This window comes from Fusarium solani (assembly GCF_023522795.1).
Source record: "Fusarium solani strain SB1 chromosome Unknown bctg00000006, whole genome shotgun sequence".
NCBI classification, from domain to species: Eukaryota; Fungi; Ascomycota; class Sordariomycetes; order Hypocreales; family Nectriaceae; genus Fusarium; species Fusarium solani.
The window spans coordinates 1,766,417-1,778,591 of record NW_027072151.1 but is presented as its reverse complement, the minus strand read 5'-3'; the positions used below and the strand labels follow the sequence as shown (position 1 = coordinate 1,778,591).

Below are 12,175 nucleotides of genomic sequence, written 5' to 3'. Positions count from 1 at the left end.
TTTCTATGGAGTGCTCTATCTATCATGATTCTAGGAATCGGCTTGTTCTCTAAGTGCTCTGTCGCGGCCGGTCGCCAGTCCATCGCTCTATGGTATCATCGTCAACATTTCGCACCAGGACGTGGATATGCTCCAGAGCGCGCACGCTTTGAAGAGCCACCCAATTCTTGAACCACAACACTCGGCTCTCTCCGTCTGGGCCCAAGGTGTCGACAAAATACTCCTTGACAAAAGCCTTGACCAACGCCCTGCTCTCCGGTGTCATGTCCCCTGTCTCCGGGTCTGTGGGGATGGTGGTGCGCAACCACACGACAATGTGGCGGATCTCCGGATCCAGACCATACGGCCAGTCGTTGATCAGAACGCGGTAATCCGAGGGGTCCTTGAATGGGACATTGGACACGGGTGTGAATGGTGGCTGGCCCCAGGCCTTGGGCAGCCGGTTGGCCAGGAGGTAGTTTGTCATGGAGCCATATTCAGCCTTTGTCTCTGCTGTCCATTTCATGTAGCGACGCAGATCAGATGGCTTGCGCTTCAAGACAGAGAGGTTGTTTGCTTCTACCTTGGATGTTAGTGGACTTGAGCCCCAGGAGATGGCTGAGCACCAATTCTACTCACCAATGATACCCTTGAGGTCTTCCCAGTCATGTTTCTTGAACTCTTCGTCCGTCTGTGATAGAATCCACTTGTCCACCTCGGTGAGGGGGAAAGGAGACTCCTCCGGTGGATTCTCACCCATGGTGTTGTTGAACCGAGCTGCGAACAATGTGGGGGATGCGGCGGCAAAGGGAGCTCTCCGAGGAACCAAAAGCTTGTGATTCCTTGGCCCGGCTATGCATCAGTTGCCTGATCAGTAAACAGAGGAGCAGTCGCCGTCACGAAATATCGCGTGCTTCCTGAACTCACGGGTTCTCAGAGGCATCTGGAATGCTCTGATGCTCCTCATGCGGTGAGGCCTGGAAGGTCCCAACCAGCTTATGTCAGCCACGACATGTTGCCGAGCCATTCTTTTCTTAATTCAGCAATCAACCGTGTCTTTTTTTTTCTCTCATCCACGTTCATTTCCTGCTGAAGAAGCGGTGATCATTTTGGGGTTTATCAGATGCTGTCACATGTAAAGGAAAAGGGACAGTTTTGACATTGACAACTTTGACCGTTAGTGGTGGCCACCCACCTAGAGCCGTTGAGCTGCGCCCAACAACAGCCCCCTCCATCATCGATCCAACAACCAACTTGAACGCGTCAAGGACTTGTTGCCCAATTACGGCACGAGCCGCTGTCGTTCATGATCAATTATATCCTTCCTGTTGCGGCTTTGTTAGGACACTCGTTTGGAGATTGCTTCACTTGAAAAGAGTCACATTCTCTACCGATCCACGGCTTCAAAAGACATCGTATTTCATGAGCCACGTATTCCCGTTCCGAGCCAACTCTCCCCCATCATGATCCTCGGCCCCATCACCCTCGTCGACTGTGCCGTCTTTCTCGCCTTCCTCGCACCACAGCTCTTGTGGCACGCCGGCTTTCTCACGACCCTCATTACTGGTCTTCGGGCTCTGCCCTTTCTCCGTTAGTTGACCCTCACTCATTGCAGATCTGGAATCTCACAGACACTCACACGGCATGTTTAGTCTTGGAGCTCCCTTTTGAATTTGTCCATGAGCGCTACCTTACTCACCCAAGCCGCCAACTCCCATTCACACAAAATGCCACCTTATTTGAAGATCTTGTTATACGCTGCGTGAGATACGCCTTTGCCAATATTCCCTCCAAAGTCGGGAGAGTCTTCTTTTCCAAATATGTCGCCCTCCCCTTTATCCGGTGGCGCATGCTTCGCCATGGCTACTTGCGATCTCCAGTCTATTATCGTGAGTACACAATAGGAACGGTACAGTCCCCCCTGGAAACCATCCAGAAAGGCACCATTAACAGCAACCAGGGGAGCATCCAGACCCGGGGCACCTGGATTATGCATCGGCCCGAGCATCCGCCGGACTTTGTTCTCTATTACATTCACGGTAGGGCAGACACATCTATTTGCAGACCCTTTGACCTTGTCACTAACACGTTCAAGGCGGCGGGTTTGTCATGGGCTCGAGTTACTTTTATCTCGAGTTCCTCATGGTTTGGCATCACCTACTCGTGGAAGCTGGGTTCAAGAACCCAGCAATATTCGCACTTGAATATACCTTGGTGCCTGATGAGGTCTACCCCAGGCAAGTTTTGGAGGCGTTAGAAGGCTACAGGCACGTTCTCCAAGTTGTCAAGGATGCCTCCAAGGTCTGCGTCTCGGGCGATTCAGCCGGCGGCGCATTGATCCTTAGCTTACTGCTCGAGTTGGGCGCCCAGGCGGATAATCAAGAGAGCAAGGGGGTCAATGCCAGTGTCCGTGGTGGTCTCACCGATCCCCAGCCACCTCATCTTGCTCTACCACGAATGGCCACGCTCATTTCGCCGTGGGTGACTCTCATGTCGAATTTGCATTATACTTCCAAGAGTGACTTTTTGGATAAACGCACCTTGTGGAGATACGCACATGAGTATGCAGGTGAGAGCATGGTTCAACAACAGCCAGCATCTCCAGGCAACTGTGTCGACGATGTTCTGTGGAGGGCAGCCAGTCCAGAACGAGGCTACTTTGTCATCTTTGGAGAGGAGGAAGTGTTTGCACCTGATATCGAAGACTTCCTCAAACGCCAAGCCAAAATCGGCGTCGAGGTTGAAGGTCAGAAGTTTGACGGGGGAATCCACGCATGGCCCGTGGCGTCAATCTTTTTATCGAGCACAGAAGAGAAGAGGTTACAAGGGCTGAGAACCGCTGTGAAGGAAATTAGAAGACGAATGCCTGAATGGGGCACGTTGAACGGAGACAAGGTGTAGCATCAGATTAGATCAAGTAAACAATCATAGACAAGGCCTTAAGATGGTGGATCAGGAACCAGAGGATAGAACTCGGCTTCGTCTTCACCAGGCCTGCTCCGAGATAAAAGCTCAACTTGTATCATCATATGGCTCGTGAGAGCAAAGACAAACGGGTGACGTGTGTAGGGAATTTGGAATCATACCGGACAAGAAAGATGACACGTCAACCACGAACATTGTCGCGTTCGAGAGCCGAACTATCACTGACATCCGAGACCCGGCGAGTTGCTCAGTATGGATCGGTTTCAGCCTTGAGACAAACACCAACACATCCCGCCCCAGCTCCCAAATGTCACTGCTGGAATCAGAAAGCATGAGGGTCCAGCAATTAGCTGATTCGAGGTTTCTGTACAATAGCTGCATTGTGCCCTCTATCAGGCTGACGCTGGGAGCCTAAGAGGGGAGCCTGGGGCCGCAAAAAGGCAACCAAATCATCCATGCAAGGCCAGTTGCTCGCGGTTCCTTGCTTGGGTGACTGATTCAGCACTGCATGCTTCGCCATCCATTCGTTGGCAAACGAGGAATGGGAGATGCCACTTGCTCCACCAGTGCCCAAGGCCTTGCCTTGCATTGTGCGGCTGACAGAGGTATGGCTTGAAAAGTTCGGCGGTGCGGAGTGAAGTCAGGGCGCAATGGAAGTCGTACAGGCTGACCGAGTCTGAACCAGTCGATAAGACCCTCAGAGCAATCGCCGCATCGTGTCACAGAGTCCATACGGGTCATTCGCCTGAAAGTGTGGGTGAAAGAAATAAGAGGGAAGAGTGAGAGGTGAGAGTGAATCGCGAACGCACGCCGCGCAGGCAGGGCCTGGAGACGAGATGCACACGCGCCTTCCCGAAAAGGATAATGCAGGTAGCCACTGTAAATGCCGGAAAGTGTAAATGGATCCCAATTATGGGGCGCGCAAGCCTGGTCAGCGGCGAGCACGCCCCAGCGAGAGTTCCTTCCCTTCCCCTTGGACGGTTCCTGCCTACTGCCCCGGGGATCAGCTTGAGACGGTCTCGTCTCGCCCACGGAAGGATGGGGATGGATGTTTGGGTCTCAGCTGCCCGGTCAGGGTGTTACCTACAGCGGTACCTGTACGTAGCGTGTGTCGGAGGAACAGCCCCGCGTCGTGCATATAAACGGCCGGCATTCCCTCGCCTCCCCCCGCCACTTGCCGCCGCTTTGATGAATGCCGACTGGTCCGCCCTCTGAAGGAAGCAAGAACGATCCAGCGACGCCCCCCTGGCTCCGATCTCATGGGACCAACAAGAGCTTAGGTACGGTATTCATCACCGCAGCCTCACCGAAGCTACCGTCTCCACACCGGACCTACTTCTCACTTATACGCACGCACGCTTCTCGGATTGTTTCCAGGCTTCTCTTGGCCCATTGTTCTTTCAACTTCATTGTCTCTGATCTACAAAGGACCGAGACGTTGCCCTCTTGGCCAAGTCCCCTCAGCCATCAACCTTTGCAGCCCCCTTGCAGTGCTGTCCTTCCAGGCAAAGAGCCTGGGCCAGCACGCCAGCCAACGACAAGCTCGCACCAGGCAAGGAGTTGCAGCGATTACCAGATCGGGTCTCTTACCTTGCTGGGCCCGACGCTGTCTTGTCTGCCTTCTTGTCTTACACTGGGTGCCTTGTGGCCTCGGGAGCCTCATCCGTGTCGAACCGCCACCACCAGGACAAACTCGCATCGCCTCCATCTCACTTACGGACGGGGCTGGCTTGCACAGCCTCCCGACAGCGGACGTCCTCATTCACCACTCCTGTTCGCTTCGTGAGTTGTTCTACGGGTGCTTCTGTCCTCTCGTTTGTCTGAGTTGCACAGAAACCACATCCCACAACCACAACCTCAGCTTCACTCTATGCATGGCCCCGGGCCGGCCCAATCTTGCATTGTGCCCCACCCGACGTCACGTCAATCAAACCACATCGTCATCCCCAGCCACGGCACGGGAGCCCGCTGATTCGTGAGCTCCAGCTGGGCCCCTTGATCCCCCTGTCGCCTGCGCACTGCTGCTGTGAGCTTATTAGCAGCAGATCAGCTCCCGCAGTTGGATCGGTCCTGAGAGTCAGAATCCAAACAGCCTCATACAGCCAGCCCAACGCTCGTCTGTCTCTTTGCTGTCTCGTCTGGGTTCTTGGATCAGTTTGGTCTTTTGAGGCGTCCTCCTTGGATGATCGCATGACCTTGGCTGATACTCATATGCAAGGAAGCCTTTATTCGACTACAAAGCTACCGTCTCGGCGCAACCCCAGACGACAATCACCAACATCCGATTTCGATTGTGCACGGATTTGGATTTGGCCAACCCCATTACGTTCCAAGTAAGCTCGAGACTTTGCTCCCTCTTGGTGTTGGTTGTCACTTGTACAAAGAGACACCAGCAAATAACTCAAGACACGTATATACGGCGCGTTCAAGTCTTGACGCGACACACTGTACATCAATACAAAGGCTACCTGCCCATCCCATCCCATCCCATCAACCCCGGCCTCGCTACGCTGGCTGCTGCGATCGCGCGCCGCCAAGCGACCTAGGTCGAAATCATCAGCCGTCTATCGAGCACCACCACCAAAGACGACTGGAGCCAGACCCCGTCGGAGGGGAAGCACCCAGGGGGACCCATTCACGCAGTCTCATTCGCTGCCGGGCTTCGACAAATCCCCTCCCGGCCGCTTCGGCGCCAAGGCCCCACCTTAATCTTTTCACGGTCAGGACAAAAAAAATTATTTATTATGTCGGCCGACGACAGCACCTACGCTCCCAAGTCTCCGGACCTCTCTTCTTTTTACTCAGGTGGCCCCACTCAACCCGCGCCGCAAAAGCTCCAACATCCACAAACCGGCAGCCACCTCCCGTGCCCAGGATACGAATATAAAGCAGAGCCTCCAGCCTACAACAGGTCTGCCTCTTTTTCTTCCTACGTTCCCCCTTCTCTCCCCCTCAGCAACAACATCGACATCGGTGTCAACAACGATCAACCCAACGACGTCGACCACCAGCGGCAGCATCCATCCCAGCCCAGATTCGTCGGGTCGGAATATCAACCCTACTCGGCGCAGCCGACCTTCCTTCAGGATCAATACGTTCATTCGTCCTCATCCCACCGAACGTCTCACCGCGGCAGCTACGAGGGAGACTCTTTATCTGCGCATCAACATCATCCCCCACAGCCCTCGTCGTACAGCTTCGCATTCTCAGAGCAAGCTCCGCGACCCGGTGTAGCTCCCTACAGCCAAACCTATCCACCTCCGCTAGGAGCTGGTCTATCTGGTCCCTCTTTGTCCACGGACACGCCCTTTTCTACAGCCATGCCTCCCCGCAGGGCCGCGCCACCTCCGGCACCCGCTATCGAGCCGTCGCCTGTCAAGACAAAGTTTCCCACTGCGAGAATCAAGCGCATCATGCAGGCGGACGAGGAAGTCGGCAAGGTTGCCCAACAGACGCCAATCGCCGTCGGCAAAGCTCTCGAGCTCTTTATGATACAGCTGGTCACAAAAAGTGCCGATATAGCCAAGGAGAAGGGCGGAAAGAGGGTCACGGCGCCAATGCTCAAGCAGGTGGTTGAGACCGACGAGCAGTGGGACTTTTTACGCGACATTGTCAGTCGTGTCGAGAATGAGAAGGAGGGCAGCAAGGCCAAGGCCAAGCAGGAGAGCTCGAGCGACGAAGAGATGCCAGAACCCAAAAAGAGGCGCGGTGGTAGGAGAAAGAAGACATGATTTATCTTCTTGCTTGGAGGGGGGCAGTTGCCTCGTGAAAGTTTTGGGGCACATCATGAAGGATACGATCGAGTACGAAACGGCGTTCAAGGGGATTCGCATTCAGCCGGCGTTTGGCGCCAGGAGAGACAGATGTCTCGTGGTTCTCTTTTTTGGGGCGGGTTTATCGCCTCCGCGTGGAGCGACAGTTGTCTTATAGAGTGCTCAATGTTGTGTGGGAGTGCCACTGCTCTACCGGGCATATACATAGGTGGATGAGAAGTATTTGGGGGCAACGACTTGAATACAGCAGCCTCCACGCGTCAACTCAGTGCGGTGCCATTTGTGATCTTATTTTGTGTCTTGTGAATGGCCCATGCGGGCAACTCGTGCGCAGTCTTGGTATGGAGGCGGTCTGCCAGGCTAGTCTAACTACTTGTCGAAGCTGACCTCGCTCGGAGCTTTGAGGTCCGCATTGCATCCCTGCCATGGCCTGACACTGATGGTTGGGACCTGGGTGAGGCCAATGACTTTGAAGAAATACATAGGCCGTACATGAGATTGATTAGTGGTGAGATTCATACCTGGGTAGCATTGTCATCCCCTCGTTGACTCGATGTTGACTCAAATCCTGCCTACCCTGAAGGCGTCCGGATGGAGGTCGGCATTGGCATTTTCCAACCCTGGACACCGTTGATGGTTTGAAACATGCAGTTGACACTGGGGTAGGTCATTTGTGACCAAATTGAATGGTTGTACCAGTGCTACATGCACGAGTAAGACTGAGAACTCTTTTCGTGCCAGTCTCGAAGAACCCTTAAATTTTGCTGCCATGTGAATGCATCCATCTCAGTGCTGCAGTGCAGGCTGACGTAGGTGGTGTCTGACGTCAGTTAATACTCCGACAAGCCGAACGACTGAACGATTCGCGTCTACAGGTGCATCTACAGATTCGTTATTCAGCTTCAAGAGGCCGATGGCATCGTCTGCAAAGCTCATGCCACGAATAATTAAAGATCATCACCCGTCCATGCGCCGAGGACAAGTCAATCTCCCCCTCGCGGGCCTTTAGCGATGGGAAATATGGGCCCGACCCATCTCCGAACCGCTTCCGCTGGGCGCGACAAAAGGGTCCCCGCCACGGGCCCGTGGTGCACACCTCCGGGCCCCTGACGCAGCCTCTGAGATCGAACTGTTAGTGGCCACTTCAGGGGGGATTGGCAGCTCCTCATTGGGGCATCGCCAGCTGCGGGAGGACGGCCGTGTTTTCCCCCTTCCCTCCCCTTACCAAAATCCAAGGGGCCAGCTGTTACACTACGTTAGCTAGGTACTCCCAGGTAGTAAGCCAGGCAAGCCGCCCGCTGGAACTCCACTAATAAGGTGCCTCTAGTCCGCTACCGACGCCCTCCTGTAAACCGACCTACACCACCGACCTAAGCTTCGTCGTCGTCGACCATCCATCCTGTCAACTTTAAACATCACTCGTCCATGCGAATGCCTTCTCGATTCATCCCTCGCACACGTTCACTTCCGCTTATCTAAAGCCCGCTCTTTGTATTATTTCTATTCGAACCTAGATGACGAAACGCCAGCCGTCCCTCATCGACGCTCGCTCCCCTGCGTAACCCAATGTCGTGGGACTTGCTTCAGAGATTCCTCGAGTCCGACGTCTTCAACTCCAACCCCTTTCTCCCCGTCTCATACCTCTCGTGAGTCTTTGCCACGACCCCATCAACAGTCATAGACACCGGCCGGCTTGCGTCCTCGCGTCTGCTTCAAATTAGCCCACCGCCCCTCATCCTGAACCCATCCCGCCGTCTCCGACCTGTACCATCGCTAATGCCACCTGTCGCGACAGCCGCTACGCCAACCACGTGGGGATTCACTATGTTCTCTGCCAGAAGCTGCGCCAGTTCCCCTACGAGGATATCGAGTTCTTCCTGCCGCAGCTATGCCACCTTATAATCAGCGTCGACAATGAGTCAATGGCATTGGAGGAGTTTTTGTTGGACTTGTGCGAGGAATCCGTCACAGCAGCGCTGTTGGTACGTGTGATGTTTGGTTTGGAACTGGAATGGAGCACCGCGTCATAGGAACCATTTCGTCCCGCCTCCGTATTGGGTGCTAACCAGCGTGCCGCAGACGTTCTGGCTCTTCCAAACATATCTGCACGATCTGTCGTCGAATCCGCAGTCCGACTCGTTCCAGACATGTCGCCGAGTCTACAACAAGGTCCAGCACATTGTGTTTGGACTCGCCGATACCGCCCGCCATGAAAAGATCAAGGAGAACGTCCTGCCCGTCACCGTGCTCTCCAGCTTCGTCCTCGCCAGCGTTGCGCTGCCCATGATACCACGCTGGGCTGGTCCCTTGGCTGTCGCACAGGCGCGCAAGCCGCAGCCAATTACTGATCCCACCACCGAGAGCAAGGAGAACGTCAAGCCAGCGAGAGCCCGTACAGTCACAGCTGCGAATTCGCGGTCGCGTCGCGCCAAGGATGCTGGACGTACTTTCAGTGCGCCAGACCCCAAGGGATCGAGGGACTCTTCGCCAAAGCCTACCCGTACCGCCCCTGTGCCACCTCCAGTCATTATTCCTCCTGGACGGTCTAAGACGCCGGTGGGTACGTCGAGGCCATCTGCTCTTGAGATGAAGTCATTGGAGGCCAAGCTGAGCACATCGTCTCTGCCCCTACCCTCGCCTCGTCCGCCAACGAGGCCAACAACCCCGATCTCGGCAGGGAATGTCCCCAGGCCAGGCGACGTCGCTCGGAGGCATTCGCACCACTCAAAGGCTGTGCTCGCGATGAATGAGCTATCGCCAGTGCAGAAAACGAGGCTGCTGAGACAAAACTACTTCAGATCGCAGACCCAGTTCCTGACTGCTCTCGAGGGCATTTCGAATCGATTAGTGCTGGTTCCCAAACCTGCCCGGATGAGTGCTCTTCGAGCGGAGCTTGCGCTAATATCTCAGGATCTCCCAGCTGAGGTTGATATTCCCGTCATCTGCCCTCCTACACTCGTGAATGGATCTCCTGGCAAGAGCCGTCATCACCGCATTGTGCGGGTGAACCCCGCGGAGGCGACGGTGCTCAATAGTGCAGAAAAGGTGCCATACCTGATCATGGTCGAAGTTCTCAGGGATGACTTTTCTTTTGACCCTGATGCGCCTGAGAACCAGCGTCTCCTGAACAGTTTAATAGGCGGTAGCGCCAGGACGAACCGTATTTTCGACTTGTCTGACTCTCCCCGTCTTTCACCTACGGTGAAGGGCCCGGAACCTGTTTTGGATAGTGTCTTTGAGCCCGCCTCTGGCGACTTGGGAAGCTCACCATTGCTCAGGGGAATGGATGAATCCCCAGTCAGATTCCCTGTGAGACCAGCGCCGCACCACGCTGCCCAACGTCTTCCCAGTGGAGCGACAACCTCGTCTTCGACCCTGGACGTGACGACTCCCCGAACCTCTGGCACAGGGACATCGAGGTCGAACAGCCCTGGGCCTGGCGCGCGAAGGATGACTCTGCCTATCCAGCGGAATGCGCCAGCCGATCAGCCAGACTTTTCAGCACTGGCAACTCATATGCGAACAGCCTCCCAGATGCTTGCGCAACTTGAAGCTACTAGTGGAAAGCGTCCAAAGCAAGAGGTAGCGGCGATCCGAGCCAAGATCATTGCCAGCATGCAGAGCCTGGAGGAACAGAGCTTCGACGTGGATGAACAAGGCCCAACCTTTGACACCATCATTGCCAGGACCAGCACAATGCCTATCTCTCCGAGCAACCCGGATCTTGAGGATGATGTGCAGATCGACTCGAACCTCAACGCCAGCGCAGGCCGAGAACGAATGGAGAATGACATCAAGACGGGCGGTGTTCAGCGTCGAGGCGATCGCGATGACCCTAGTGCGGCTGTCTTTGGCGAGGCTTGGGAGGCCAAGAAGGAGCGGATTCGCAAGTCGTCTCCGTACGGCTGGATGAAGAACTGGGACCTGGTCAGTGTGATTGTCAAGACTGGAGCAGATCTCCGACAGGAGGCGTTTGCGTGTCAGCTCATCGACGTGTGCCACAAGACCTGGGTTGATGCTGGCATCGATGTCTGGGTCAAGCGGATGAGGATTCTGGTGACGGGAGAGTCTTCGGGACTGGTCGAGACCATCACCAGCGGTGTGTCTCTTCACTCGCTGAAGCGAAGTCTCACGCTCGCTTCGATCGAGGCTGGCCAGAACCCCCGGCACCGTATTGCCACGCTGAGGGACCACTTCCTTAAGGCTTTTGGCAAGCCCGATAGCAAGCCGTTCAAGGCCGGAGTTGATGCTTTCAAGAAGTCCCTGGCGGCATACAGCATCATCTCGTACGTCCTGCAGCTCAAGGATCGGCACAACGGCAATGTCTTGGTGGATTCCGAGGGCCACGTGGTTCACATCGACTTTGGCTTCATGTTGTCTAACTCGCCTGGTTCAGTCGGATTTGAGGCGGCTCCTTTCAAGCTCACTCACGAGTATGTTGACGTCTTGGGTGGACTGGGTTCACCCGATTATGAGGATTACAAGAAGCTCTGCAAGCAAGCTTTCCAAGGCAAGTTGGCCCTGTCGTTTTTATGAGAGGATTCCCATAGCTAACGTTGTATAGCTCTGCGTCGTTCGGCAGACAACATCATCGACTTGGTTGCAATGATGGGCCACGACTCCAAGATGCCCTGCTTCGCAGTCGGCGTGGCCCAGGTCACCAACACGCTTCGACAGAGATTCCAGCTTCATCTCAGCGCAGACGAGGCAGAGCAATTTGTCGAGACGGATCTGATTGCCAAGTCGTTTGGTAGCTACTACACGCGACTGTAAGTTGTTTCTGCCCCCCTCTGGCATGGCATGCTTACTGATGCTCTCTTCAGCTATGACACTTTCCAATATCGTACCCAGGGTATATACTAAGCGAGCTGCACTGCACTCACCATGCTCCAGGAGACGCAACAGAGACAGACAGACAGGGACTAATAGGGTTCAAACGCACGCACGACAAGCGCCCACTAAGGGTGGCATTGGGATATCTGGTTTGCATTTGGGCGGCTTACGACGAGAAGGCGTTGTGGATGATAGACATGGCTCCAATTGCTGGCTCAAGCAGGGACGCGAGTTTGTATGAGAATTGACGATTCACGCAAGTCAACGGGGAGAGAAGATGACGCTTGAAAGAAGGAGGAGGAATATTGGTGGCCTTGATGTTGGCGATGGATGCCTCTGGTCATGCATGATATAATGGCTTCAACACCAGGACTAGCTTGACGATGTCAAGGTGATAGGACATGTCCCTCCTTGTCTAGAATATTGGATGAGGGATAGATAATCAAGGTCTTTATGTGTAGTCGACGATGGATTGACGTGGACATATCATATCACGCACGATACATACATACATAGTACTACCATGGATGACTCGAAATCATTGACATGGTCTTTGAAAATCAAGACTGGATTAAAGAGGTTTTTTAACTACTACTACACAGCATGCATGCCCTGCCCTGCCCTGCCAGCCAACGCTTTGAAAGATGATATTCGTTGCCCCTGAG

At 54.5% G+C, this 12,175-nt stretch overlaps 4 protein-coding genes across 4 annotated transcripts; 3 read left to right on the top strand and 1 right to left on the bottom strand.

The window, feature by feature from the left end:
* Nucleotides 1–49: 49 nt before the first annotated feature.
* On the bottom strand, nucleotides 50–739 carry MRS44_010276 (uncharacterized protein; the record flags this gene model as incomplete). Its single annotated transcript, XM_046269904.2, has 2 exons — nucleotides 50–558; nucleotides 619–739. 2 exons carry the CDS (start codon nucleotides 737–739, stop codon nucleotides 50–52), a joined length of 630 nt encoding a protein of 209 aa, XP_046131282.1.
* A 703-nt stretch (nucleotides 740–1,442) lies between these two features.
* On the top strand, nucleotides 1,443–2,880 carry MRS44_010275 (uncharacterized protein; the record flags this gene model as incomplete). Its single annotated transcript, XM_065620057.1, has 3 exons — nucleotides 1,443–1,569; nucleotides 1,632–2,018; nucleotides 2,075–2,880. The coding sequence occupies 3 exons, from the start codon at nucleotides 1,443–1,445 to the stop codon at nucleotides 2,878–2,880; spliced, it is 1,320 nt and encodes a 439-aa protein (XP_065476246.1).
* Nucleotides 2,881–5,648: 2,768 nt separating this feature from the next.
* On the top strand, nucleotides 5,649–6,635 carry MRS44_010274 (uncharacterized protein; the record flags this gene model as incomplete). The annotated part of the gene is made up of 1 exon (XM_046279521.2): nucleotides 5,649–6,635. One exon carries the CDS (start codon nucleotides 5,649–5,651, stop codon nucleotides 6,633–6,635), a length of 987 nt encoding a protein of 328 aa, XP_046131284.1.
* A 1,608-nt stretch (nucleotides 6,636–8,243) lies between these two features.
* Nucleotides 8,244–11,540, top strand: MRS44_010273 (uncharacterized protein; the record flags this gene model as incomplete). Its single annotated transcript, XM_065620056.1, has 5 exons — nucleotides 8,244–8,323; nucleotides 8,473–8,659; nucleotides 8,757–11,136; nucleotides 11,242–11,446; nucleotides 11,501–11,540. The coding sequence occupies 5 exons, from the start codon at nucleotides 8,244–8,246 to the stop codon at nucleotides 11,538–11,540; spliced, it is 2,892 nt and encodes a 963-aa protein (XP_065476245.1).
* Nucleotides 11,541–12,175: the final 635 nt, after the last annotated feature.